We start from the raw sequence: 24,517 nt of genomic DNA, 5'->3' as shown, positions 1-24,517 counted from the left end.
AAATGGGGGCCAAAAAAAATCTTCATTGAAAGATGATCAAATACATTGTAATCTCAATAGTGATACTGCTGTTAGTGTGGATGCATTGAGATAGAAGGCACTGTAAATAAAGCATCTGTGTATCTGATCATGTGTCTCACTGATTGAACTTCACACAGTTGTAGAGAACGGTCTCTTCTGATGTAGGTATGAATGGACCCCCTGATCATTCAGTCTGTTCGGATGTAGGCTTTGATTGGACCCCCTGATCATTCAGTCTGTTCTGATGTAGACTATGATTGGACCCCCTGATCATTGTCTGTTCTGATGTAGATTTTGATTGGACCCCCTGGTCATTCAGTCTGTTCTGATGTAGGCTTTGATTGGACCCTCTGATCATTCAGTTCTGATGTGGCTATGAATGGACCCCCTGATCATTCAGTCTGTTCGGATGTAGGCTTTGATTGGTCCCCCTGATCATTCAGTTCAATGTAACTAACATATCTGATATTTTTATCCTATCAACCATGTTTTCATATTGGTGTTCAGAAAAATGGTCAACATAAGAGAGTTGTTTCGTCGCAGCACATCATGTATAACAAAGCCAAGTTACAAAGACACTAGTAGTGCGATGGTTTGGGGATGCTTTGCTGCCTCAGGACCTGGACGACTTCCCTTAATAGAAGGAACCATGAATTCTGCTCTATATGAGAGAATTCTACATGATAATGTCAGGCCATCCGTCTGTGAGATGAAGCTGAAGCACAATCAAGTCTAGATGAAAATTGTTAAAAAGCAACAAATTATACGTTTTGGAATGGCCTAGTCAATGTCCAGACCTAATCCCAATTGTGATGTTGTGGCAGGACTTGAAACGAGCAGTTCATGCTTCAAAACCCCAAAATGTTGCTGAGTTAAAGCAGTGCTGCAACTGAGCCACGTACAGAACCACTGCAATAAATAAGTACAATACAATACTGTAAAATACAATACACAATTACAATAAAAGGTGGATGATGTATGATTGCCATCCCAATGAAAGTACCACCCTCCTTCAGGCCATGGATGAGACATGCAATGATTTCAATCCAGACTTACAGTATGTCAGGCTTGGATTCACCATGCCAAAAGGTTTTTCCCCAGGTGCAGGAACAATGAGGATATTTACTGTGATTTCGATGAGAACCTATGGCCAAATGCTCAATACAGGCTTGATGCAAACTAGTGCCTGACAAACATGATGTTTCTTTCATTTATTTCATTGATCACATGGGATATAAATGATGGACATTTTATGTTCAGTCAATTTTAATGAGTAGTGGAAGTGTATTGCCTAATGTGAAAACAGTGTAATGAACTGTAATTTACAGTCCTGTAGCATATTACATCCAAAGGACAATTTTGAAACATGTATCTTAAATGTTTTGCTTTTGGATTAACTGGTTGTTAAAAATAACTAAATTGAGAAGATATCATTATGTTGTGTTTTGGTGATTAAACCAATGTATTTTGGGTCAATGGTTGTGTAGTGAAAATAGTACCAAAGCGATAAAAAAAAACTGTTAACATGCGTCCAATGGTGCTAAGCTGTATAGGTCCCATTGAGCTGAACGTGTTGCTGTTTATGAGGTTACCATGCCCTCCGGCATGGAAAGGGTTTGCTCTCATTTATTATGGAGTCTGACTCTACTCCTGTATAAGGGTCTATGGGGCTGGTAGCTTTAGCTCCAATGTGTTGCTTAAATGCCTCTTTGGTGCACAGGCTGTTTACATTCATCTTCACAAAGCTGTCTGGACAAGGGTTAGACATGAATTTATTACATACACCTCAATTTCCCTATTGTTCAATCTTTAGATCTATTGATTGAACACATATACATGCATGCACTCACACGCACTCATACACAAACACACACACACATTTCCACATGGTTAATACAGTGCCTGTCAATCACTGAAATGGACTGATAAATTATGAAATTGACTGCACAATAAAAGAGGTGCTTAATGATCAATTGTGCAAACCTATAATATAATTAGTTATCAACCACCCTCACCATGCAGCCCTTAATGGCATTGACATACTGTATATCCCAAGATAAATAGGCTAGAGCAACAATCCTACCTGGCCACTATCATGTTGCACTCTCTCTAACATGTCCAAAGCGATAAACAGAACAGCATAGAATACAACTGAGATTTTTTTTTTTTTATGAATGCAATAGCAGAAAAGATGCAGTTACTACTAAACAACGTTCACAGTCAACACCACTAATTAGTTCGTTCTCAGGGCCAGCGCTTTGAACCGTGGAGAGTCGGGATCGCGCTCGCTCATTGCGTTGACGGTGAATTGAGCGAGTGACAGCGACTGGCTGCGCGGCGCCGGTCGTTCACGCATCGAGAGAGCGCATGCACTTTTTCAGCACCAATTGAGTGTGGACAGTGCACGGCGCCTCATAGCCTGCTGTGAGTTGTCGGACTTTCAACCTGTGGCTAAGTTTATACAACTCTAGACGGTTGTACGGTAGGCTTTTGATGGGGAAAACCCCACAATTGAATAATAAACACTCGAAAAAGGAATGCCCGACGTTTGAAAAGAAACAAATGAATATTTTGTTTTTTTGACCTAGTATTCTTCCCTATTCCTCCTCCGCTACCCTGGTTGGTTTTTCAGACAGCCAGAGTGGTGCTGAGCTGCGGGGTGTTGGTGACTCCGCTTCGGGTGGAGCGCTGCTACTCGGGCTTTAGTTGACTCTCTGCCGGGAGGATTAGTGTGATTCTGCGGGGGCTAGGCGACTCTGGTGGGTGGGGTGGTGTGGTGGTGCCATAGGAGCCCCTCCATTCAGAAGGATGCTGGTGGGAAATGCCTGGCGACAGAGAGGACGAGATTTGTCAAAAAGCACTAGAACTCCTGTCTGATCTCTGCTCTAAAGGGGAAGTACAGAACGAGAACTGTCTGGATTTCATTTACCATTTCCGGGACCTCGCCAGACCACGCTACACCGACTCAGGTATTAATGCACTGGTCAATCCTATCCAATTATGTGTATGCAATGCGTGTGTGCTTTTTAGTTTGAATTATACAAAGATGTAACTTTTTTTTCCTGTGCTCTGAAATCTACATAACACTTTGGTCTGAATATAATTTTTCACACATTAAGCTTGGCGAGATAGGGTTCCATTTATGCACAGAACTTGTTGCATGGAGTTTATGAGTGGGGAAATTATTTCATATAGGGTTTTGCACAAACACGTTTGATAAAAACAAAAGTCAGTAGGCTATATTCAACCTTGGCTATAAATGTAGTGTGCGCACCATGGATCTTGTTATATGTGCCCTTATTTCTGGTGCACCTTAGTTGGATGGGGTGTTGGGGGGTTGGGAGTGGGGAATGGGGACAGGTGCGAGTTTGTGTAATCCTTGGTCACATTCATTGAAGCTTGAGCTGGCTTGATTCCCAATGCTATCAAATTTTTTTGCATTAGCACATGCCATAAAACACTACATTTTAAGAATGTGAAATGTCAGAATAATAGCTTTTATTTATTTCATCACATTCACAGTGGGTTAGAAGTTTACATACACTCAATTAGTATTTGGTAGCATTGCCTTTAAATTGTTTAACTTGGGTCAAACATTTCGGGTAGCCTTCCACAAGCTTCCCACAATAAGTTGGGTGAATTTTGGCCCATTCCTCCTGACAGAGCTGGTGTAACTGAGTCAGGTTTGTAGGCCTCCTTGCTCGCACACGCTTTTTCAGTTCTGCCCACAAATGTTCTATAGGATTGAGGTCAGGGCTTTGTGATGGCCACTCCAATACCTTGACTTTGTTGTCCTTAAGCCATTTTGCCACAACTTTGGAAGTATGCTTGGGGTCATTGTCCATTTGGAAGACCCATTTGCGACCAAGCTTTAACTTCCTGACTGATGTCTTGAGATGTTGCTTCAATATATCCACATTATTTTCCTTCCTCATGATGCCATCTATTTTGTGAAGTGCACCAGTCCCTCCTGCAGCAAAGCACCCCCACAGCATGATGCTGCCACCCCTGTTGTCAAGGCGTCAGTGTAATGCTGCGGTACGACGAAGTCAGGCGCAGGACACAGAGCTACTCGAAAAACGTCCTATACTCGTAGGTATCTTAAAGAACATACCTCCAAGCAGGGAGGAACAAACCCGCTCACATACGACAACCAAAACATGGACAAACACGCACAACACACAGTGTGAGCCAGAGGATTAAATAGGGAAGACATAATAACAAGATGGGAAACAGGTGAGACCAATACAGACAAAACAAGTAGAACATAGAAACATGGATCGGTAGCAGCTAGTACTCCAGTGACGACGAACGCCGAAGCCTGCCCGAGCAAGGAGGAGGGGCAGCCTCGGCTGAATTCGTGACAGTACCCCCCCCTCAACCCCGGCCTCGGGGACGGCCAGGAGGACGCAGAGCAGGGCGAGTCGGATGACTACGGTGGAAATCCCTCAACATGGAGGTATCGAGGATGTCCCTCCTAGGGACCCAGCACCGTTCCTCCGGACCGTACCCCTCCCACTCCATGAGATACTGCAGGCCCCCCACCCAAAGCCTCGAATCCAAGATGGACCGGACCGAGTACGCCGGTGCCCCCTCGATGTCCAGTGGGGGCGGAGGAACCTCCCGTTCCTCAGACTCCTGGAGTGGACCAGCTACTACCGGACTGAGGAGAGACACATGGAACGAGGGGTTAATACGGTAATTCAGAGGAAGCTGTAACCTATAACAAACCTTGTTCAATTTCCTCAGGATTTTAAATGGCCTCACAAACCGCCGACCCAGCTTCCGGCAGGGCAGGCGAAGGGGCAGATTTCACCACTCATCCACCGCAGGAGCCTCGATCTGGCTCTGATGCCAAGGTGCCAGGACCGGCTGATAACCTAACACACACTGAAAGGGAGAAAGGTTAGTGGATGAGTGGCGGAGTGAGTTTTGGGCCATCTCTGCCCAGGGGTTAAAACCCGACCACTCCCCCGGCCGGTCCTGGCAATAGGACCGCAGAAACCTACCCACATCCTGGTTAACTCTCTCCACCTGCCCATTACTCTCGGGGTGAAAACCTGAGGTCAGGCTGATCGAGACCCGCAGACGTTCCATGAACGCCCTCCAGACCCTTGAGGTGAACTGGGGACCCCGATCTGATACAATATCCTCAGGCACCCCGCAGGCCTCAGCAGTTTGTAGGGCCGTAGGGAGACCTGGCATAGGAATGAGATGGCAGGACATAGAAAACCGATCCACAACGACCAGGATCGTGGTGTTCCCTTGTGAGGGGGGAAGGTCCGTAACAAAATCCACTGATAGGTGGGACCACGGCCATTGTGGAATGGTTAGGGGTTGTAATTTCCCTCTAGGCAGGTGTCTAGGTGCCTTACACTGGGCGCACACCGAGCAGGAGGAAACATAAACCCTCACGTCCTTGGCTAAAGTGGGCCACCAGTACTTCCCACTAAGACAGTGCAATGTCCGACCGATGCCAGGATGACCAGAGGAGGGTGACGTGTGAGCCCAATAGATCAATCGATCGCGAACCTCGAGCGGCACGTACATACGACCCTCTGGACACTGGGGGGGGGGAGTGGGCTCGGTACGTAACGCCCACTCGATGTCCGCATCAACCTCCCACACCACCGGCGCCACCAGACACAACGCCGGAAGTATGGGAGTGGGCTCAATGGACCTCTCCTCTGTGTCATACAGTCGGGACAGGGAGTCTGCCTAAGCGTTCTGGGAAACTGGTCTGTAAGTAAGAGTAAACACAAAACGAGTGAAGAACATGGCCCACCTTGCCTGGCGAGGGTTCAATCTCTTCGCCGCCCGGATGTACTCCAGATTGCGATGGTCAGTCAAAATGAGGAAAGGGTGTTTAGCCCCCTCAAGCCAATGCCTCCACACTTTCAGAGCCTTACCACAGCCAACAGCTCCCGGTCCCCCACATCATAGTTGTGCTCCGCCAGACTGAGCTTCTTAGAAAAGAAAGCTTTAGTGGTGTACCCGAGCGCTGAGACAGTACAGTTCCTATCCCAGCCTCGGACGCGTCCACCTCAACCTGGAATGCTAAGGAGGGATCCGGATGAGCCAGCACTGGAGCCGAGGTAAACAGTTCCCTCAGATGACCAAAAGCCCTGTCCGCCTCAGCTGACCACTGCAGTTGCACCGGTCCCCCCTTCAGCAAGGAGGTAATGGGAGCCGCTACCTGACCAAAGCCCTGGATAAACCTCCGGTAGTAGTTGGCAAAACCCAAGAATCGCTGCACCTCCTTTACCGTGGTTGGAGTCGGCCAATTACGCACGGCCAAAATGCGGTCAATCTCCATCTCTACCCCTGACGCGGACAGGCGGTGCCCTAGGAAGGAGATGGACTCTTGTAAGAACAGACATTTCTCCGCCTTCACATACAGGTCATGCTCCAACAGTCGACCAAGCACTTGACGCACCAGGGACACATGCTCGGCCTGTGTAGCGGAGTATATGAGAATGTCATCAATATACACGACTACACCCTGTCAGTGCAGGTCCCTGAAAATCTCATCAACAAAGGATTGGAAGACTGATGGAACATTCATCAACCCGTATGGCATGATGAGGTACTCATAGTGCCCAGAGGTGGTACTGAATGCTGTCTTCCACTCATCTCCCTCCCGGATACGCCCCAGGTTGTACGCGCTCCTGAGATCCAATTTAGTGAAGAAGCGCGCCCCCTGCAATGACTCTGTCATACTAGCAATCAGAGGTAGTGGATAGCTGTACTTCACAGTGATCTGATTAAGACCACGGTAGTCAATGCACGGGCGTAAGCCACCATCCTTCTTCTTCACAAAAAAGAAACTTGAGGAGACAGGGGAAGTGGAACGTCGAATGTATCCCTGCCTCAGAGATTCGGTGACATAGGTTTCCATAGCCACCGTCTCCTCCTGTGACAGAGGATACACGTGACTCTGAGGAAGTGCAGCGCCTACCTGGAGGTTTATCGCACAATCCCCCTGTTGATGGGGTGGTAATTGAGTCGCCTTCTTTTTACAGAAGGCAAGAGCCATATTCAGGCGGAATGTGCATGGTGGAAACCTGGTTTGGACTTTCCACCGTAGTTGCCCCTACGGAAACATCTACACACCTCCCCGAGCACTGACTAGACCATCCCTTGAGAGCCCTCTGTTGCCATGAAATAGTGGGGTCATGAGAGGCTAACCAGGGAAGGCCCAACACCACTGGAAACGCAGGAGAATCAATCAGATAGAGATTAATTTTTTCCTCATGACCCTCCTGCGTCTTCATCCAGAGTGGAGCTGTGACATCCCTAATCAGACCTGACCCTAAAGGGCGACTATCTAGGGCATGTACAGGGAAGGGCACAGCAACAGGCACAATAGGAATCCCTAAATTACGGGAAAACTGATGATCAATAAAGTTCCCAGCTGCGCCTGAATCTACTAGCGCCTTATGCTGGGACTGAGGGGAAAACTCTATAATAATAATAATAATATGCCATTTAGCAGACGCTTTTATCCAAAGCGACTTACAGTCATGTGCGCATACATTTTTACGTATGGGTGGTCCCGGGGATCGAACCCACTACCCTGGCGTTACAAGCGCCATGCTCTACCAATTGAGCTACAGAGGACCACATATACACATATGCGCAACAGGGAGCTCTGGGTGAGTCGGGTGCCTACTCACCTGAGATGGTCCACCAGTGCTCTGCCTACCGCTTCGATTCCTGAAAGACCCTCCCCAGCACCGACCAGCAGTGTGTCCTCCGCGGCCACAGTTGGTGCAGGAGATGGTCCTCCTTCCGGTCTCCCTAAGTTCAGCACCTCCGAGCTCCATAGGAGTAGGGTCGGAGGTGCTGGGGGATGGAATGGACGGCCCCTGATCCGGACGTCCGCGGGTAGCCAACAGGTTATCCAGCCTTATCGACATGTCCACCAGTTGGTCCAGGTTAAGGGTGGTGTCCCTGCAGGCCAGTTCCCGATGAACGTCCTCCCGGAGGCTGCATCGGTAGTGGTCGATCAGGGCCCTCTCATTCCATCCTGTGCTGGCAGCCAGAGTCCTAAAGTCCAGTGCAAAGTCCTGTGCGCTCCTCCTCCCCTGTCTGAGGTGGAATAGACGTTCCCCCGCCGCTCTCCCCTCCGGTGGATGATCGAATACCGGCCCAAAAGCGGCGGGTGAAATCCTCATAGCGTACTGACGCTGTGTCTATTCCTCCCCACTCAGCGTTGGCCCACTCGAGCGCTCTTCCAGACAGACAGGAGATGAGAGCGGACACGCTCTCATATCCCGAGGGAGCCGGGTGGATGGTAGCCAGGTAGAGCTCTACCTGGAGCAGAAAACCCTGGCACCCGGCAGCTGACCCAGTTGACGAAGGGGTGGACAGCGGTGTGGGTGGTTGTGTAGTTGGAGGAGGTGTAGGACCACCACCTCTCTCCCATCGCTCCATAGTGTTCAACACGCGCTCCATTGCGGTGCCGAGAGTCTGGATCATGGTCGCCTGCTGTTGGACACGTTCCTCCATTGATCCGGACGAAATGAATGTACCTGCTGAATCCATATTTTGGTGCGTGTTTCTGTCAAGGCGTCAGTGTAATGCGGTAGGACGAAGTCAGGTGCAGGACACAGAGCTACTCAAAAAACGTACTTTACTCGTAGGTATCTTAAAGAACATACCTCCACGCAGGGAGGAACAAACTCGCTTACATACGACAACCAAAACATGGACAAACACGCACAACACACGGTGTGAGCCAGAGGGTTAAATAGGGAAGACATAATTACAAGATGGGAAACAGGTGAGACCAATACAGACAAAACAAGTAGAACATAGAAACATGGATCGGTAGCAGCTAGTACTCCGGTTACGACGAACGCCGAAGCCTGCCCGAGCAAGGAGGAGGGGCAGCATCGGCTGAATTCGTGACACCTGTGCTTCACGGTTGGGATGGTGTTCTTCAGCTTGCAAGCATCCCCCTTTTTCCTCCAAACATAACGATGGTCATTATGGCCAAACAGTTCTATTTTTGTTTAATCAGACCAGAGGATATTTCTCTAAAAAGTACGATCTTTGTCCCCATGTGCAGTTGCAAACTGTAGTCTTGCTTTTTTATGGCGGTTTTGGAGCAGTGGCTTCTTCCTTGTTGAGCGGCCTTTCAGGTTATGGCGATATAGGACTCGTTTTACTGTGGATATAGATAAATTTGTACCTGTTTCCTCCAGCATCTTCACAAGGTCCTTTGCTGTTGTTCTGGGATTGATTTGCACTTTTCGCACCAAAGTACGTTCATCTCTAGGAGACAGAACGCATCTCATTCCTGAGCGGTATGACAGCTGCGTGGTCCAATGGTGTTTATACTTGCATACTATTGTTTGTACAGATGAACGTGGTACCTTCAGGCGTTTGGAAATTGCTCCCAAGGATGAACTAGACTTGTGGAGGTCTACAATTGTTTTTATGAGGTCTTGGCTGATTTCTTTTGATTTTCCCATGACGTCAAGCAAAGAGGCACTGATTTTGAAGGTAGGCACAGGTACACCTCCAATTGACTCAAATGATGTCAATTAGCCTATCAGAAGCTTCTAAAACCATGACACCATTTTCTGGAATTTTCCAAGCTGGTTAAATGTACAGTCAACTTAGTGTATGTAAACTTCTGACCCACTGGCATTGTGATACACTGAGTTATAAGTTAAATAATCTGTCTGTAAACAATTGTTGGAAAAATTACTTGTGTCATGCACAACGTAGATGTCCTAACCGACTTGCCAAAACTATAGTTTGTTAACAAGAAATTTGTGGAGTGGTTGAAAAACGAGCTTTAATGACTCCAACCTAAGTGTATGTAAACTTCCGACTTCAACTGTATGCATGCTAGCCTCAGCAAGAGAGGGAGGCAGTGCTTATATTGGAGCGGGAATTTTGGGGAACCGCGTCTGGAGAGGAGGGAGGAGTGCATTCTTAGTAATACAGTATCACACTAACCCACACCAGCTTTGTGTGTATGCGTGCGTGCAGCTGCCATAAGCCAGAATTCTGTCATGAGGTGGATGTGTTTTTCACTCAACCCACTGATCCATTACCGCCTGTTGCAGTCCATGGTGATTACTAGAAGGTTCTCTGGAGGTTTCTGGAAGCGTAAAATGTGACATATTGTGATCCCAATGGCCTGAGCTTGGACTAATAACCCAACCTTCTGCCTTTCTCACATGCCCCTGATTGATGAATGGTTCAAGATGTGGCCCCTAACCCCACCCCTATCCTTTCAGTCAAAACCTGACTTCACTCTCCCATCTCCTTTCTCCCTGTCCCTTCTCCTCTCTCCTCTTCTCTCCCCTCCCCCTATAGCCCCTCTCCTCACCCTCTTCTCCTCTCCCTTCTTCTTTCTCCTCTTCTCTCCCCTCCCCCTATAGCCCCTCTCCTCACCCCCTTCTCCTCTCTCTTGTTCTCTCTCCTCTTCTCTCCCCTCCCCCTATAGCCCCTCTTCTCACCCCCTTCTCCTCTCCCTTCTTCTCTCTCCTCTTCTCCCCCCTCCCCCCTATAGCCCCTCTCCTCACCCCCTTCTACTCTCTGTGCGCTATCCATCCCTGCTCCTCTCCCCATGCACCATTTCCTCTCCCTTCAGCGCTATCCTCCATGCACTCTCCCTTCTCCTCTCTCCATTTGTCTCTACCTCCATTCTCCCCTCTCCCCTCTGCATTGACAGCCAGGTGGAGTGTCTATGGTGGGGTTATTGAACTGCGATCAGGGGCAGGTTCCCTTGAGTCCACAGTCCCTGGTTTTATTAACATATCCAGCTGAGCCCTTTCATCCTGTCCTGGATGATTGGCACCTCAATAAACCAGAGAGAAATAAAGATGAAAGATATAGGAAGATTGACAAGTATTTTTGTGTTGGTCTCTGGCATTCAAACATATGTGACCCAAACGGAGAGGAGTGTGTGTGTGTCCGTGTGTCTGTTTCTGTGTGGAGGGTTAAAAACCAACCATGGCACCATGGCTAACACATTTGAAGTGTTTATACAGGCCAAGTAACTCCCTCACACCAGATCAGGTCAAAATGTATTTCAGCACCATACTCAATGTTAATGCAACTGTGAAGCTTACTATTTTAAATAATCTGGAGAATGTCTTACATTAGATCTCTCACCTTTACCAAAATAACTTCACAGACATCTGCCTGCTGTCTATAAATGAATGTAGCGATGAGCATGTTGCTAAGCACTCAGACCCATTATGTACATGCGTGCGATTCTGGGCTATATGTGTAACATATGTAATGTTGAGTCCTCAGTAATAGTAGCCCTGGGGGAAATGAAGCTACTCTATCTTAAGCTAGATCATGGCCATGCAGCGAGTGGCTGGGAAAAGAGAGTTTTCGAGCAACATGTCCCCCTGCTGTGCTCATCTTATAGATTGATAGATAGACTGATAGATAGACTGAGAGCAGGACTCCCAGCTACTCAACACTGTTTAGGTGTCGTTGCCACAGTATTATCAAACTCTACTTATAGATAATGCCTGTGATAGATAATGCCTGCGAGGTTTTTGGTTGCTAGCAGCTCACTCACATTCACATACAGTAGCTAATCTACACTGAGTGTACAAAACATTAAGAACACCTTCCTAATATTGAGTAACAAAATATTTTGTATTGCGTTTTTGTGTTAGCTATCATGGTTATTTGAGTCTTTTCAGATATACTATGAATCTCTAACTCCTAGGCAGTATCAGGGCAACCTGCCAAGCAAACCACCACTTTGCCTCTGGATCAATGCTCTCTCAGGCTACAGGGCCTGAGCTCAATAGCCACAATTCGATCCGATGCCACAGTGTGGTCTAAACACAGCTCACCCCTGGTGTACCATGTCTTTGGCTGGTTGTGCCATGGCCTGTGGTTTCACTGATTTGATTTATTTAATTAGGAATAGTGACTGATGCTATCAGTAGCTTTGTGATCCAGAGAATGGGATTTGTGTGTTCAAAGCCTCCTCCATTCATGTTCAATGGCCCATTGCAGGTCTGTGATGGTCACGTGCTGTGTGTACAGAAGACAGCAAGTGGACATATGGCAATGCTCTCTATCACTCCAGTATCTCTGCACATTATAAATATGGGATTGGAACTGACCCTGTATATAGCTTACTTACTTCTCGTGTGTTCTACCTTATGTTATTTTCAATACTACATTGATATTGATTACTGCATTGTTGGATTTAGAGCTGGCAAGAAAGGCATTTCAATGTACTTGTGCACGTGACATTAAAACTTGAAACTTGAAACATGTGTCCAATACAGCTAAAGAGGAGCTTCAGCACAGGTGACAGGAGTGGCATGACATGAATGTTGCATTAGCAAAATGGCCACCCTGCTTAGTGGTATTTCAATGGCATTACTGTAATGAAGCACTCAACCACCTGATAAAAATAATGCAGGTAACATACAGTATATGAACGTGGAGGTACATTTTCACACAGTTGGTTCTCCATATTGCAGTATTTTGCATGTTTATAACAGCTTGGAGGAGCTTGAAAGGAGGGATCAGCCCAAGAAGATTCACGATTGTTTGTGAAGTTCTTTGATCTTAATAAAAGCCTAGAAACAGAAATGGAGATATTATGTATGTTGGTATGACATCATCAAAGCGAGACAACAAGCCAGAATGGCCTTGTCCCATTTACCACCACGTACAGTGTGGACTGTACACTCCCACATGTATTGATGATGTGTTTGCAAGTGCTCTGAGAAATGCAAGAGTGGTCAAGGCTCTGCAGAAAATATCTTGCAACAGACTTCATCATTCACCTTCTTCACACTATCACAACGTAGGCCAACTCACTGCAATATTTGAAGTGACTCAATAAGGGTGCATTTATTTTAGACTGCTGTGGATGATAATCTATTATTTGAATGAACTTTGATTATTGATTGACGTGAGAGCTATCGGAACGGTATAATTCTTGACTTTGATGTGTAAAAGGTGTTCTATCCCTGACATATCAGAGGGAGAAACAGGGGTGAGGATGAGGAGGAAGAGGGGGAGGGTAATAGAAAGAGAAAAAAGAGTGAAGAGGGGAGAGTGGGGTCAGAGGTTAGCAAAGGAGCAGGTGGAGGAGGAGGCAGCAATAAGAGGAGGAGGAAGAGGGGGAGGTGGTGTGCAATACTAGGCTCATTAAGGAAGCCCCAGACTCCCAGCATGCTTTGCCTCAACATTCTGAGAGAAAATGTAATGGAGTAGGCCATGTCAAAAACAACCCCTTTGCTTGTTACTGCAATCAAAGGTGGTCAGCCTGGCATTTTACCCTACATGTGATTTTGTGGTCCTCTGTAGCTCAGCTGGTTGAGCACGGCGCTTGTAACGCCAAGGTAGTGGGTTCGATCCCCGGGACCACCCATACACAAAAAAAATGTATGCACGCATGACTGTAAGTCGCTTTGGATAAAAGCGTCTGCTAAATGGCTTATTATTATTATTATTATTATTATTTCCCTTGGTCCGCCCAGCAGATTCCACATCCACTAGTGCTGAGCGATTAGCGCTTTTTGCGGTCGGTTTGGTTTCGGTTAGATTATTTGGGTTAAAGCTGTAACAACACAGAATAAAACAATTAATAGAAGTATCCTGATGGTAGTGACTGCCCATTACTGCTTATTACTTATTAACCATCATTTATGCACATTACTCTGATAAAATATTTCAGTTATGTATATTATATTTGTTTTATTTGATGACTTTATTTCATTCCAAATCATAATCTCATCTCTATAGAGCTGCTGCCTATGCTGTCTGACAAAATCACTATTTTAGTATACTGAACAAAAATATAAATGCAACAAGTAAAGTGTTGGTCCCATGTTTCATGAGCTGCACAAAAAGCTTATTTCTCTCAAATTGTGTGCACAAATTTGTTTACATCACTGTTAGTGAGCATTTCTCCTTTGCCAAGATAATCCATCCACCTGACAGGTGTGGCATATCAAGAAGCTGATTAAACAGCATGATCATTACACAGGTGCACCTTGTGCTGGGGACAATAAAAGGCCAATCTAAAATATGAGGTTTTGTCACACAACACAATGCCACAGATTTCTCAAGTTTTGAGGGAGCGTGCAATTGGCATGCTGACTGCAGGAATGTCCAACAGATAATTGAAAGTTAATTTCTCTACCATATGCCGCCTCAAACGTCATTTAAGAGAATATGGCAGTACATCCAACCGGCCTCACAATTAAAAAATAAAATAATATTTCTGATTGGCTGGGCCTGGCTCCCCAGTGGTTGGGTCTGGCTCCCAAGTGGGTGGGCCTATGCCCTTCCAGGCCTGTTGGAAACTACAACTCCCTACTCCATCGCACAGTTCAGGCTGGATCTGGTTTATCTCTAGAGAAACTGTGCAATTTGCACATTGAGCTCACAGACTTTAAAACAAACTAAATGGAATTCAAATAATTGAACCGATGTTGTTTAAAAAATGAATAATAACCAACATTTTGATTAATCGCTCAGCACAAAAATCTGTGGAACAGACCTAGCATCAGGGGCCGCAGCTCTGGTTCTGAATGGTTATAACATTTCCAGAGATTTGCCATGTTTGTAATTTTGCCTTTCCACGGCTGTTACTGCTAATTGCGAAACAGCTGTCTTCACTATTTTCACTTTCACCCCTGTGGAGGTATGTAAAAGGTCTACGATCCAGAGAAACATGTTATCTCACAAACCCAGAGCTTGTTTTAGACAAGATAATATCCTGAGTGTTCTCTTGCATAGCCCTATCTGTGCTTAGTCATTTTGCATATACAAATAAATGAATAAAAAAGCTATCTCCCAGTGGATTAATTAGACAAATCATAATTTCATAATTTCCTACGCCTCAGTTCATGTAAACCCACAGGGTTTCATAAACAACGGACAAACAGGGCTGGAGAATGGGACAGCATATGGACAAATATGGTAAACTACATGGTACAATACTGTATGGTGCAAAACAATTTACAGTTGAGTGGGTCTGTTTTGTAAATGCCTCTAGACAATCCGGCCATTTAACTCCCATAATGATAGCTAGGCAAAATGCCCAGCCTCTGCAGGTGTGCCATTATGTGTAGTAGTGATGAGTGGGGGAGTGCTGATTTGCTCTATAGTTCGGAAAGTGTACGGTAGTTAGGTCTCATGCAATGTGTTACATTGTGTGACCCTAACGTCTGAGAGTTTGCCAAGCCCTCCAAGTTCAAGGGGTGACAGCTGTACCAAAATGATGAATTCCCAATGACACTGATGAATCTCTTTGAAGATCTCTCTTTGGCGGAACTTGAACCTCTTCAGAAGAATTCCCAGAGAGGGATATATCATCACTTCACTTCCTGGGATTGCTTTGGAGGCGAACTCCAAGATGAATCAGAAGGCTCCTTGTGATTGTGTTTCTGTCCCCCCCTTCCATGGTGACTGGGAGACCCTGTGCCAGTGTGAATGAGCACCCTCTATTATTCATCACAACACTTCATCTTTGAAATCTCTATCTTTTATTTGTGATGTTTGAGGCTGCCGTGATTAGGCCAAAAAGTGCCTGCAACTCATGTTGCATGGAAACATGGGAACACAGTAAACCCTAAACAGTCTCTCTAGCTCTCATTCTGAAGGTGAGCAGTACCGAGATGCTCTGTCATTTGATTTGTGAGCTCAATGTGCTAGGCCAATTAAATAGCCTGTTTTACAGCTATTCAACAATATTATATGATGACATTGACAGCATTGTAAAGACAAATGTCACATTCATAGGACTGTCACTGCTTCCTACAAGACCATTATGGGGACAACAAAGTGCAATACATCAATAGCATCATCTACATACAACTACACAACATGTTGCAAGTCATGCTGTAAAAGCTGTCACATGAAAATATATTTACAGGATTACTTGCATCATTTCTACAAGGCTTCTCACACTGTGTACATACCTGTAGCATCTTAGTTTAAACCATGTAGAGGATGAGGACCAGCCTAGATATAGGGAGATTCTCTATTGGGAATAAGTCCATCCTCTCCTCGACTCCTCCGTCCTCCTCTCCTCCTGATCCGGAAACCGATAAGTTGTTGCCATATGTCAATTTGTTAATAGGTGAAGGAGGAGTTTGCTCCTCTCCTCGATAGCCTCTTCCAGCCGAGGATTCTTATGTGTATCCTACCGGAGTCCTACCAGGAACAGTTTTGTAATCCGTTTTGTAATTAATTTATAAAATGTCTGGTACAACTAGCTAAATTTGTTTGCACCACTTTATACTTATTTATGGATTCCTCCTCTGTAAACATAGTTTGTCTGATGACGCGCTTGTGGAGGAGAGTCTCATTTCATTCAAGTGCATTAGTTTCCACGTTTCCTCTCCTTGATTACATTGACCTTTTTCAAAAGGAGGCAGGAGAGGACAGAGGAGAGGATGCGAGGAGTCGAGCAAATCCAATTGACAATCTCCCACAAATGTGGTTAAATATATTGGCATCCTTGCACGATTCACTATTTTTTCAAAAATACGTTTAAATTGAACAAATTTGGTGTTCACACGTGTATTTGTTTGATTTACATCCTCACAGGACCAAACATTTTTATTTAAATATAAACTGAAATTTAGATTTTTCACTTCAAAGTCCAAAAATAAATATAAATTATTCAAAATTCTAATTAATTTGGTTGGAGGCAAGTGATTCTCAGCAAGTGTAATTCATCACACGTGGTAATTTGCAAGTGCCAACGGGGTAAAAATAGCCATTAAACCAGCCACTCAACCAGTTAGGTTGAGATCTGGTGACTGAGACGGCCATGGCATATGTTTTACATCATTTTTATGCTCATCAAACCTTAATTAACTCAGGAACTACACCTGTGTGGAAGCTCATGCTTTCAATAAACTTTGTATCCCTCATTTACTCACGTGTTTCCTTTATGTTGGCAGTTACCTGTGTGATGTGATTAGCTGGTACGTAAAATTCCTATCCAGGCATAAGATCTGGCATGCGTCAGCAACGCCTGGGCAGAGGAACGTGTACTTTACCTGCACCAACAGCTCTCCTTGGATGAGGAGGAGATGTTGAGCATCGTAAAAGGACCTGGAATAAACCATTCAAACCTCTAAACAGGTAGCCTGTTCTCTATGAACATAGCCATGTTTAGTATAAACCTTTATACTGTATATACGGTCTATGTCTATGGCATAAACATTAGCGTTTCCAATACTAAGGCTAAACATTTAGAAATAAATTATATTATAAGAAAACACACTCGCCGTTTGTTAATTTATATTACCCTACAAAGCACAATGTTTTATCTTAAATTAGATATAGCAAGTATGTTTGTGGCAAACAATTTAGCAAACTATGAGTTCTGTGAGGAGAAATGGACAGAGATGTCCGACGTCGTCACAACATGTTAAACTCTTACAGAGGATCCATCACATACTTTAATCCTTTAAAATGGCTGTTAAATATCACCTGCACGCCAGGTATTTCTAAATATTGACGATTTCAGCGTGAAGAGGGGCTTAGAACTTGTTCAAGATGGGTCAATTGATTCCCATAGAATGGTTCTCCCCAACACATTGTCTTGCTCTATTCCTATCAGTCAAGGACAACAGATTACAGCAGCGCTACAATCAGGACCCTGGGCGCATATGGGACTCCAGAGGAGATAATTAAACAACTTTAGATAATTCCTAATTAAGTTTGTCACGCCTTCTCTTTAAGAAAAAATTAAGGGAGGAAGAGAAAAGTTCCCGCAAAGCACACTTGTAATTAACCAAGCCATGTTTTTTCAATTAGTGCACAGTGATTTGATCAGTCTTAGGCCGTTCCTTGTGGTGTGTCTTTAATGGCACGCAGCTAGAGAAGCCCACAGGCAAACTATGACTTATACACTACATGACCAAAGGTATGTGGACACCTGCTCGTCGAACATCTCATTCCAAAATCATGGGCATTAATATGGAGTTGGTCCCCACTTCACTGCTATAACAGCCTCCACTCTTCTGGAAAGGCATTTCCACTAGATGTTGGAACATTGCTGCAGGGACTTGCTTCCATTTAGCCACAAGAGCCTGAGTGAAGTCGAGCACTGATGTTGGGCAATTAGGCCTGGCTCGCAGTCGGCATTCCAATTCATTCCAAAGGTGTTCGATGGGGTTGAGGTCAGGTCTCATTGTGCAGGCCAGTCATGTTCTTCCACACCGATCTCGACAAACCATTTCTGTATGGACCTCACTTTGTGCACAGGGGCATTGTTATGCTGAAACAGGAAAGGGCCTTCCCCAAACTGTTACCACAAAGTTGGAAGCACAGAATCGTCTAGAATGTCATTATATCATTATATGCTGTAGCATTAAGATTTCCCTTCACTGGAACTAAGGGGCCTAGCCCGAACCATGAAAAACAGCCCCAGACCATTATTCCTCCTCCATCAAACTATGAATTGGGGCAGGTATCGTTCTCCTGGCATCCGCCAAACCCTGATTCGTCCGTCGAACTGCCAGTTGTTGAAGCATGATTAATCACTCCAGAGAACACGTTTCCACTGCTCCAGAGTCCAATGGCGGCGAGCTTTACACCACTCCAGCCGACGCTTGGCATTGTGCATGGTGATCTTAGGTTTGTTTGTGGCTGCTCGGCCATGGAACCCCATTTCATGAAGCTCCCGACGAACAGTTCTTGTGCTGTCGTTGCTTCCAGATGCAGTTTGGAACTAGGTAGTGAGTGTTGCAACCGAGGACAGATGATTTTATACACGCTATGCACTTCAGCACACAGCGGTCCCTTTCTGTGAGATTGTATTGTCTACCATTTCGCGGCTGAGCCATTGTTGCTCCTAGACGTTTCCACTTCACAATAACAGCACTTACAGTTAACCGGGGCAGTGCTAGCAGGGCAGAAATTTGACAAACTGACTTGTTGGAAAGGTGGCATCCTATGACGTGCCACGTAGAAAGTCACTGAGCTCTTCAGTAAGGCCATTCTACTGCCAGCGTTTGTCTATGGAGATTGCATGGCTGTGTGCCCAATTTTATACACCTGTCAGCAACGGGTGTGGCTGAAATAGTATCTTACATCAACCAGCAGTTAGAGACATTTCAATGGAGACTTCTAAAGGACAGGCTCTTTTTTTAAATGTGCAAAGGATTTGTTTTTGGGAGAGGCTTTATATCAATAATAGATATTAGAAATGTTGTGAAATGATGATGTGATGATGATGATTAATTCTCTTCAAAGCCTTTGCCTTGTAGATGTTTCATTGATCTTTATTTATCTCACTGTGCCTCTCACATCCTTATATCAGAAAAATGACCCTATTATGTATTGACTCTCTCCCTTTCTTTCCTCCCTCTCTCCCTCTTTCCCTCCCTCCCTGCATTCTGTAGATGTGTCGGTGAGCCTGCTGTCTCTGGTGGTGACTGCCTGTGGCCTGGCCCTGTTCGGGGTCTCCATCTTCGTCTCCTGGAAGCTCTGCTGGATCCCATGGAGGGAGCGTGGCCTCTCCCCCAGCATCAAGGAGCCCACCCATGGGCACCACGATTCCCCCATGGCACCTTTGCAACCGTACGTCCCAGCCAGGGAGCCAGTCTACACGGCCGTCGACCCACCCGTCCCCGCCCTCGACCGCCGTGAGTCCCACCGCTGTTCCATCGTCCCTGTGGCAACTGGGACCTTGACGGGGCCGGTGACCCCCGTATCGCCGCCCCCCACAGCGGCGATCATCCCCATCCCAGAGGCAGCCATGAAGATCAGCCACACGTCTCCAGACATCCCCCTGGAGTCCCAGAGTAAAGGCCGGGAGAACGGGGTCCAAACCAACCCTCGCATACAGAGGCAGACCACTGAGCCCTCACCCTCCGTCCGGTCAATGTCTATACACACAGAGATTGGGTGAGTACTATATCACAATCCTCCACTATGATGAAGACACTACTGTGCTATGTACTCTGCTTGTATACTGTAGTACCTACTATACCAGGGTCCCTTACAATTTAAGACTGCTACTAAGACGGCTACTTTGGTTTCATAGTACATAGTATTTAATTAGTTCACCACAAAGGTTATCACAGTAGGTACAGTTGAAGTCGGAAGTTTACATACACTTAGGTTGGAGTCATTAAAACTAGTTTTTCAACCACTCCACAAATTTCTTGTTAACAAACTATAGTTTTGGCAAGTCGGTTAGGACATCTACTTTGTGCATGACACAAGTCATTTTTCCAACAATTGTTTACAGACAGATTATTTCACTTATAATTCACTGTATCACAATTCCAGTGGGTCAGAAGTTTACATACACTAAGTTGACGGTGCCTTTAAACAGCTTGGAAAATTCCAGAAAATGATGTCATGGCTTTAGAAGCTTCTGATAGGCTAATTGACATCATTTGAGTCAATTGGAGGTGTAGCTGTGGATGTATTTCAAGGCCTACTCAAACTCAGTGCTTCTTTGCTTGACATCATGGGAAAATCAAAAGAAATCAGACAAGACCTCAGAAAAAAATCTGTAGACCTCCACAAGTCTGGTTCATCCTTGGGAGAAATTTCCAAATGCCTGAAGGTACCACGTTCATCTGTACAAACATGGGACCACGCAGCCGTCATACCGCTCAGGAAGGAGACGCGTTCTGTCTCCTAGAGATGAAAGTACTTTGGTGCGAAAAGTGGAAATCAATCCCAGAACAACAGCAAAGGACCTTGTGAAGATGCTGGAGGAAACAGGTACAAAAGTATCTATATCCACAGTAAAACAAGTCCTATATCGACATAACCTGAAAGGCCGCTCAGCAAGGAAGAAGCCACTGCTCCAAAACCGCCATAAAAAAGCCAGACTACGGTTTGCAACTGCACATGGGGACATAGATCGTACTCTTTGGAGAAATGTCCTCTGGTCTGATGAAACAACAATAGAACTGTTTGGCCATAATGACCATCGTTATGTTTGAAGGAAAAAGGGGGTTGCTTGCAAGCCAAAGAACACCATCCCAGGAAAATTATGTGGATATATTGAAGCAACATCTCAAGACATCAGTCAGGAAGTTAAAACTTGGTCGCAAATGGGTCTTCCAAATGGACAATGACCCTAAGCATACTTCCAAAGTTGTGGCAAAATGGCTTAAGGACAACAAAGTCAAGGTATTGGAGTGGCCATCACAAAGCCCTGACCTCAATCCTATAGAACATTTGTGGGCAGAACTGAAAATGGGTGTGCCAGCAAGGAGGCCTATAAACCTGACTCAGTTACACCAGCTCTGTCAGGAGGAAAGGGCCAAAATTCACCCAACTTATTGTGGGAAGCTTGTGGAAGGCTACCCGAAACGTTTGACCCAAATTAAACAATTTAAAGGCAGTGCTACCAAATACTAATTGAGTGTATGTAAACTTCTGCCCACTGGGAATGTGATGAAATAAATAAAAGCTCTCTACTATTATTCTGACATTTCACATTCTTAAAAGAAAGTGGTGATCCTAACTGACGTAAGACAGGGAATTCTTACTAGGATTAAATGTCAGGAATAGTGAAAAACTGAGTTTAAATGTATTTGACTAAGGTGTATGTAAACTTCCGACTTCAACTGTTTAAAGCTTTCAGTACATTGCCACTCCATGAGTACCATAGTCCACCAGGATTGGGGTCAATTCCACAAATGTAATTCTAATTAAATTCTCTCTCCCTGTAAATTCCATTTAATTTAATTCAAATTCCAGGTCAGTCTTTGAATTCAGAGATAATTCAATTCCTCTGAATTCCAATGTTAGGTTTAAATTCCAAGAATTCCCTCAGGGTTTCAGGCTGATCATGTCACTGTTCAGACAGCCTAGACTGGAAATATAGGAATACAGGTTGAAATTATTAAAAATAAATCCTACAGTACATTTTGTATACTATTTGCGATCATTCCTTTAACTGGGTAATGTAAAAATATTCAATTCCAATTCAATTCCAAAGATTAAAGGTTTTTACAGTTCAAATTCCATTCCAATTCAAAAAGTCCAAACAGTCTAATTCCAATTCCATAACTTGAAGATGTATTTACATTTCAATTTAATTCAACGTCAATTCTCCACCATGAGTGAATTTATGAATTGAATTGGAATTTGAAATTAAATTGGAATTTACCCCAACCCTACATTACATATATGTCTACTGTGCTTCGGAAGTACAGACACCATAATTGGTTTGCGACTTTGGTTTGCACATTGTTTTGCACGAGTGAAATACACCCCGACAGCTCATTAATTAATTTGAAAAAATGTTCTCCAGATTCTTCATTTCACCTTCAGAACATTGTAAACTTCATCCACACTTAGGTAGAAACCATGACTCACTCCGTTGTTAAAGCCCTGTGTGACACAAAAGAGGCAGTTGGAAAGTTCTAGCATTGATCAGGTTTAAAGCACTGAACAGAAGCTCAGACTTAGCAACCCAGCAGCTGTAAGGCAGCTATCCCACTGAGTCTTATGGAGTCACGTCCTCTACAGCAAACAATGTTCTATGAGTAATTCTGCTCCCAGACAGCCTCTTTGTATCAATGAGTTTCATTTTAGTTGTTAGTCATTTGTTTGTGGTTGAAGGAAAGTCTATCCTCTGTTCAGCACGTAACACTTACCCAAAACTCAGCCCTCTTGAAAAACTGAGTAGAGTGAATTGCTATTTTTATCGATTGTTGCTTGAGCTGTAACGGTCATATTTACAGAAAGCCTTTGTCTATTTTATTCAGGTACTCTGTTGTTGTATCAAGTACACATTTGCTGTCTCTCTGTGTGTCTCATCTCACCTATGCTAACAATGGTAATGTGTCTCTTTCTGTCTGTCCTCTACACAGGTCTAACTCTATCCGTAGATTATCCGTAAACAGGTCCAACCCGGACTTCAACGTGGCCCAGTTCCAGAGACAGGACTCCCTGACTGGGATGGGCCTGGGTCTGGGTCGTCTCAAACCAGAGCTTTACAAGCAGCGCTCCCTGGAAGGGGATGAGGGGGGCCGGCGGGGCGGAGGCTGCGGACGCCTACACTTCATTCTCAAGTTCGACTGTGACCTGGAGCAACTCATCGTCAAGATCCACAAGGCGCAGGATCTCCCCGCCAAGGACTTATTGGGCACCTCTGACCCCTACGTCAAGATTTACTTACTACCGGACCGGCAGACCAAGCACCAGACCAAGGTTCACCGCAAGACCCTCAACCCTGTGTTCGATGAGGTATTCCTGTTCCCCGTGGAGTACGCTGAGCTGCCGACGCGCAAGCTGCACTTCAGTGTCTACGACTTTGACCGTTTCTCGCGCCACGACATCATCGGCCAGGTGGTGGTGGACAACTTCCTGGATCTGGTGGACTTCCCTGCAGAGACAAAACTTTGCCGGGACATCCAGTACGTCTCCACGGTGAGTCAGCACGTCCTGTTTGATCACTTCCTGTTTCCGGCTTTTAAGGGAATGTTTGTTCTGCTTAAATACCCTGTTAGATTTACTAAGATAAGTGGTCAATTATAAACTATAGCAGGATATTCATTTCGGATTATAAATTTTTACGGCACTGTACTTGGTTGAATGCCTCATTCATTTTTCAAGATGAGCCACAGTAAGCTCTCAGTGAGTCGCTTCATCCGCAATAGAGAAAATGGACTCAGTTTTCAGCTGGGGTTAAGGTGGCGCTAGTGTCAAATGTGCATTAGTTAGCAATTTCGTCATGTAAAATCTGACGCACTGGCATTTTCCAGCCCTAACGCCGGGTTCTGCAATTTACCTGTCTTGTATCAGCTCGCTTGCGCTCCGATGGGAGGGGTGGAAATATTTGAGTTGTGTCCTTAAAAACATGATTTCAGGCAGCGCTGTTAGGGATATGTAAGACCAACCAAAAGCTGGTTTTAGCAGTAACACAGTTGGTTATGGCATTTTGACAGCAGAAACACAGCCTATCTAGCTGTGACACACACTGCCCATATGCGCATGGAACAAGAGTAGCCTAATGTGCTTTTGGTGCCTGTATATACTTCGTATTTAGAAACATAAAAAACATATAGAAACCAAGCACAGCCTCACCTCCTCTCAATTAAGGCTTTTGTTTGTCCTGCCCAATGCAATCGCGAAGTAGTCAAGACTGTCGATAAAGGGTTTGGCTCCTGAGACCGCTTGTAAATAAATCTTAATCACCAAAGCTTTATTAAAATGTCATGTTTGAGAGGAGTAAAACAGTGAGCTGACATTCCCTTTTTATCTATGTATTGTAGGCAAGCCCACATTATTTATGCCATGCAGGTCCCATTTTGGACGTGTGAAAAAAATTAAACTCCATGTAGGCTATGTATCAATGCCCATCATGAAACGAGAGATGAGAACCTTGGTGAATACCGGTGAACCTTGTATTTAGAAGTTATCTGTAACCTGCAACAATGGCTTGTTTTCTGTTTTATATGTTCAAAACCCAAGCCCTCCCTTAGGCCTACTATAACTAAGGCTGGTTCAACAGCAATGCCTGTCTTTTTTATCCTGGCCATTTTAT

At 45.0% G+C, this 24,517-nt stretch overlaps 1 protein-coding gene across 1 annotated transcript in view; it reads left to right on the top strand.

Annotated features, from left to right (window-relative positions):
* Positions 1–2,347: 2,347 nt before the first annotated feature.
* The window catches only part of LOC121582924 (synaptotagmin-9), a 42,530-nt gene continuing 20,360 nt past the window's right edge, over positions 2,348–24,517 (top strand). Inside the window, exons 1-3 of the mRNA XM_041899086.2 lie at positions 2,348–2,990; positions 19,401–19,905; positions 22,842–23,400. Coding sequence (XP_041755020.2) covers positions 2,843–2,990; positions 19,401–19,905; positions 22,842–23,400 — 1,212 coding nt within the window. The 5' untranslated portion in view covers positions 2,348–2,842. The remainder of the gene's footprint in view (positions 2,991–19,400; positions 19,906–22,841; positions 23,401–24,517) is intronic.

Source organism: Coregonus clupeaformis, unplaced genomic scaffold (assembly GCF_020615455.1).
Source record: "Coregonus clupeaformis isolate EN_2021a unplaced genomic scaffold, ASM2061545v1 scaf0114, whole genome shotgun sequence".
NCBI lineage: Eukaryota > Metazoa > Chordata > Actinopteri > Salmoniformes > Salmonidae > Coregonus > Coregonus clupeaformis.
Note: the sequence above shows the minus strand (reverse complement) of the source record. Positions and strands in the feature narration are given on the sequence as shown.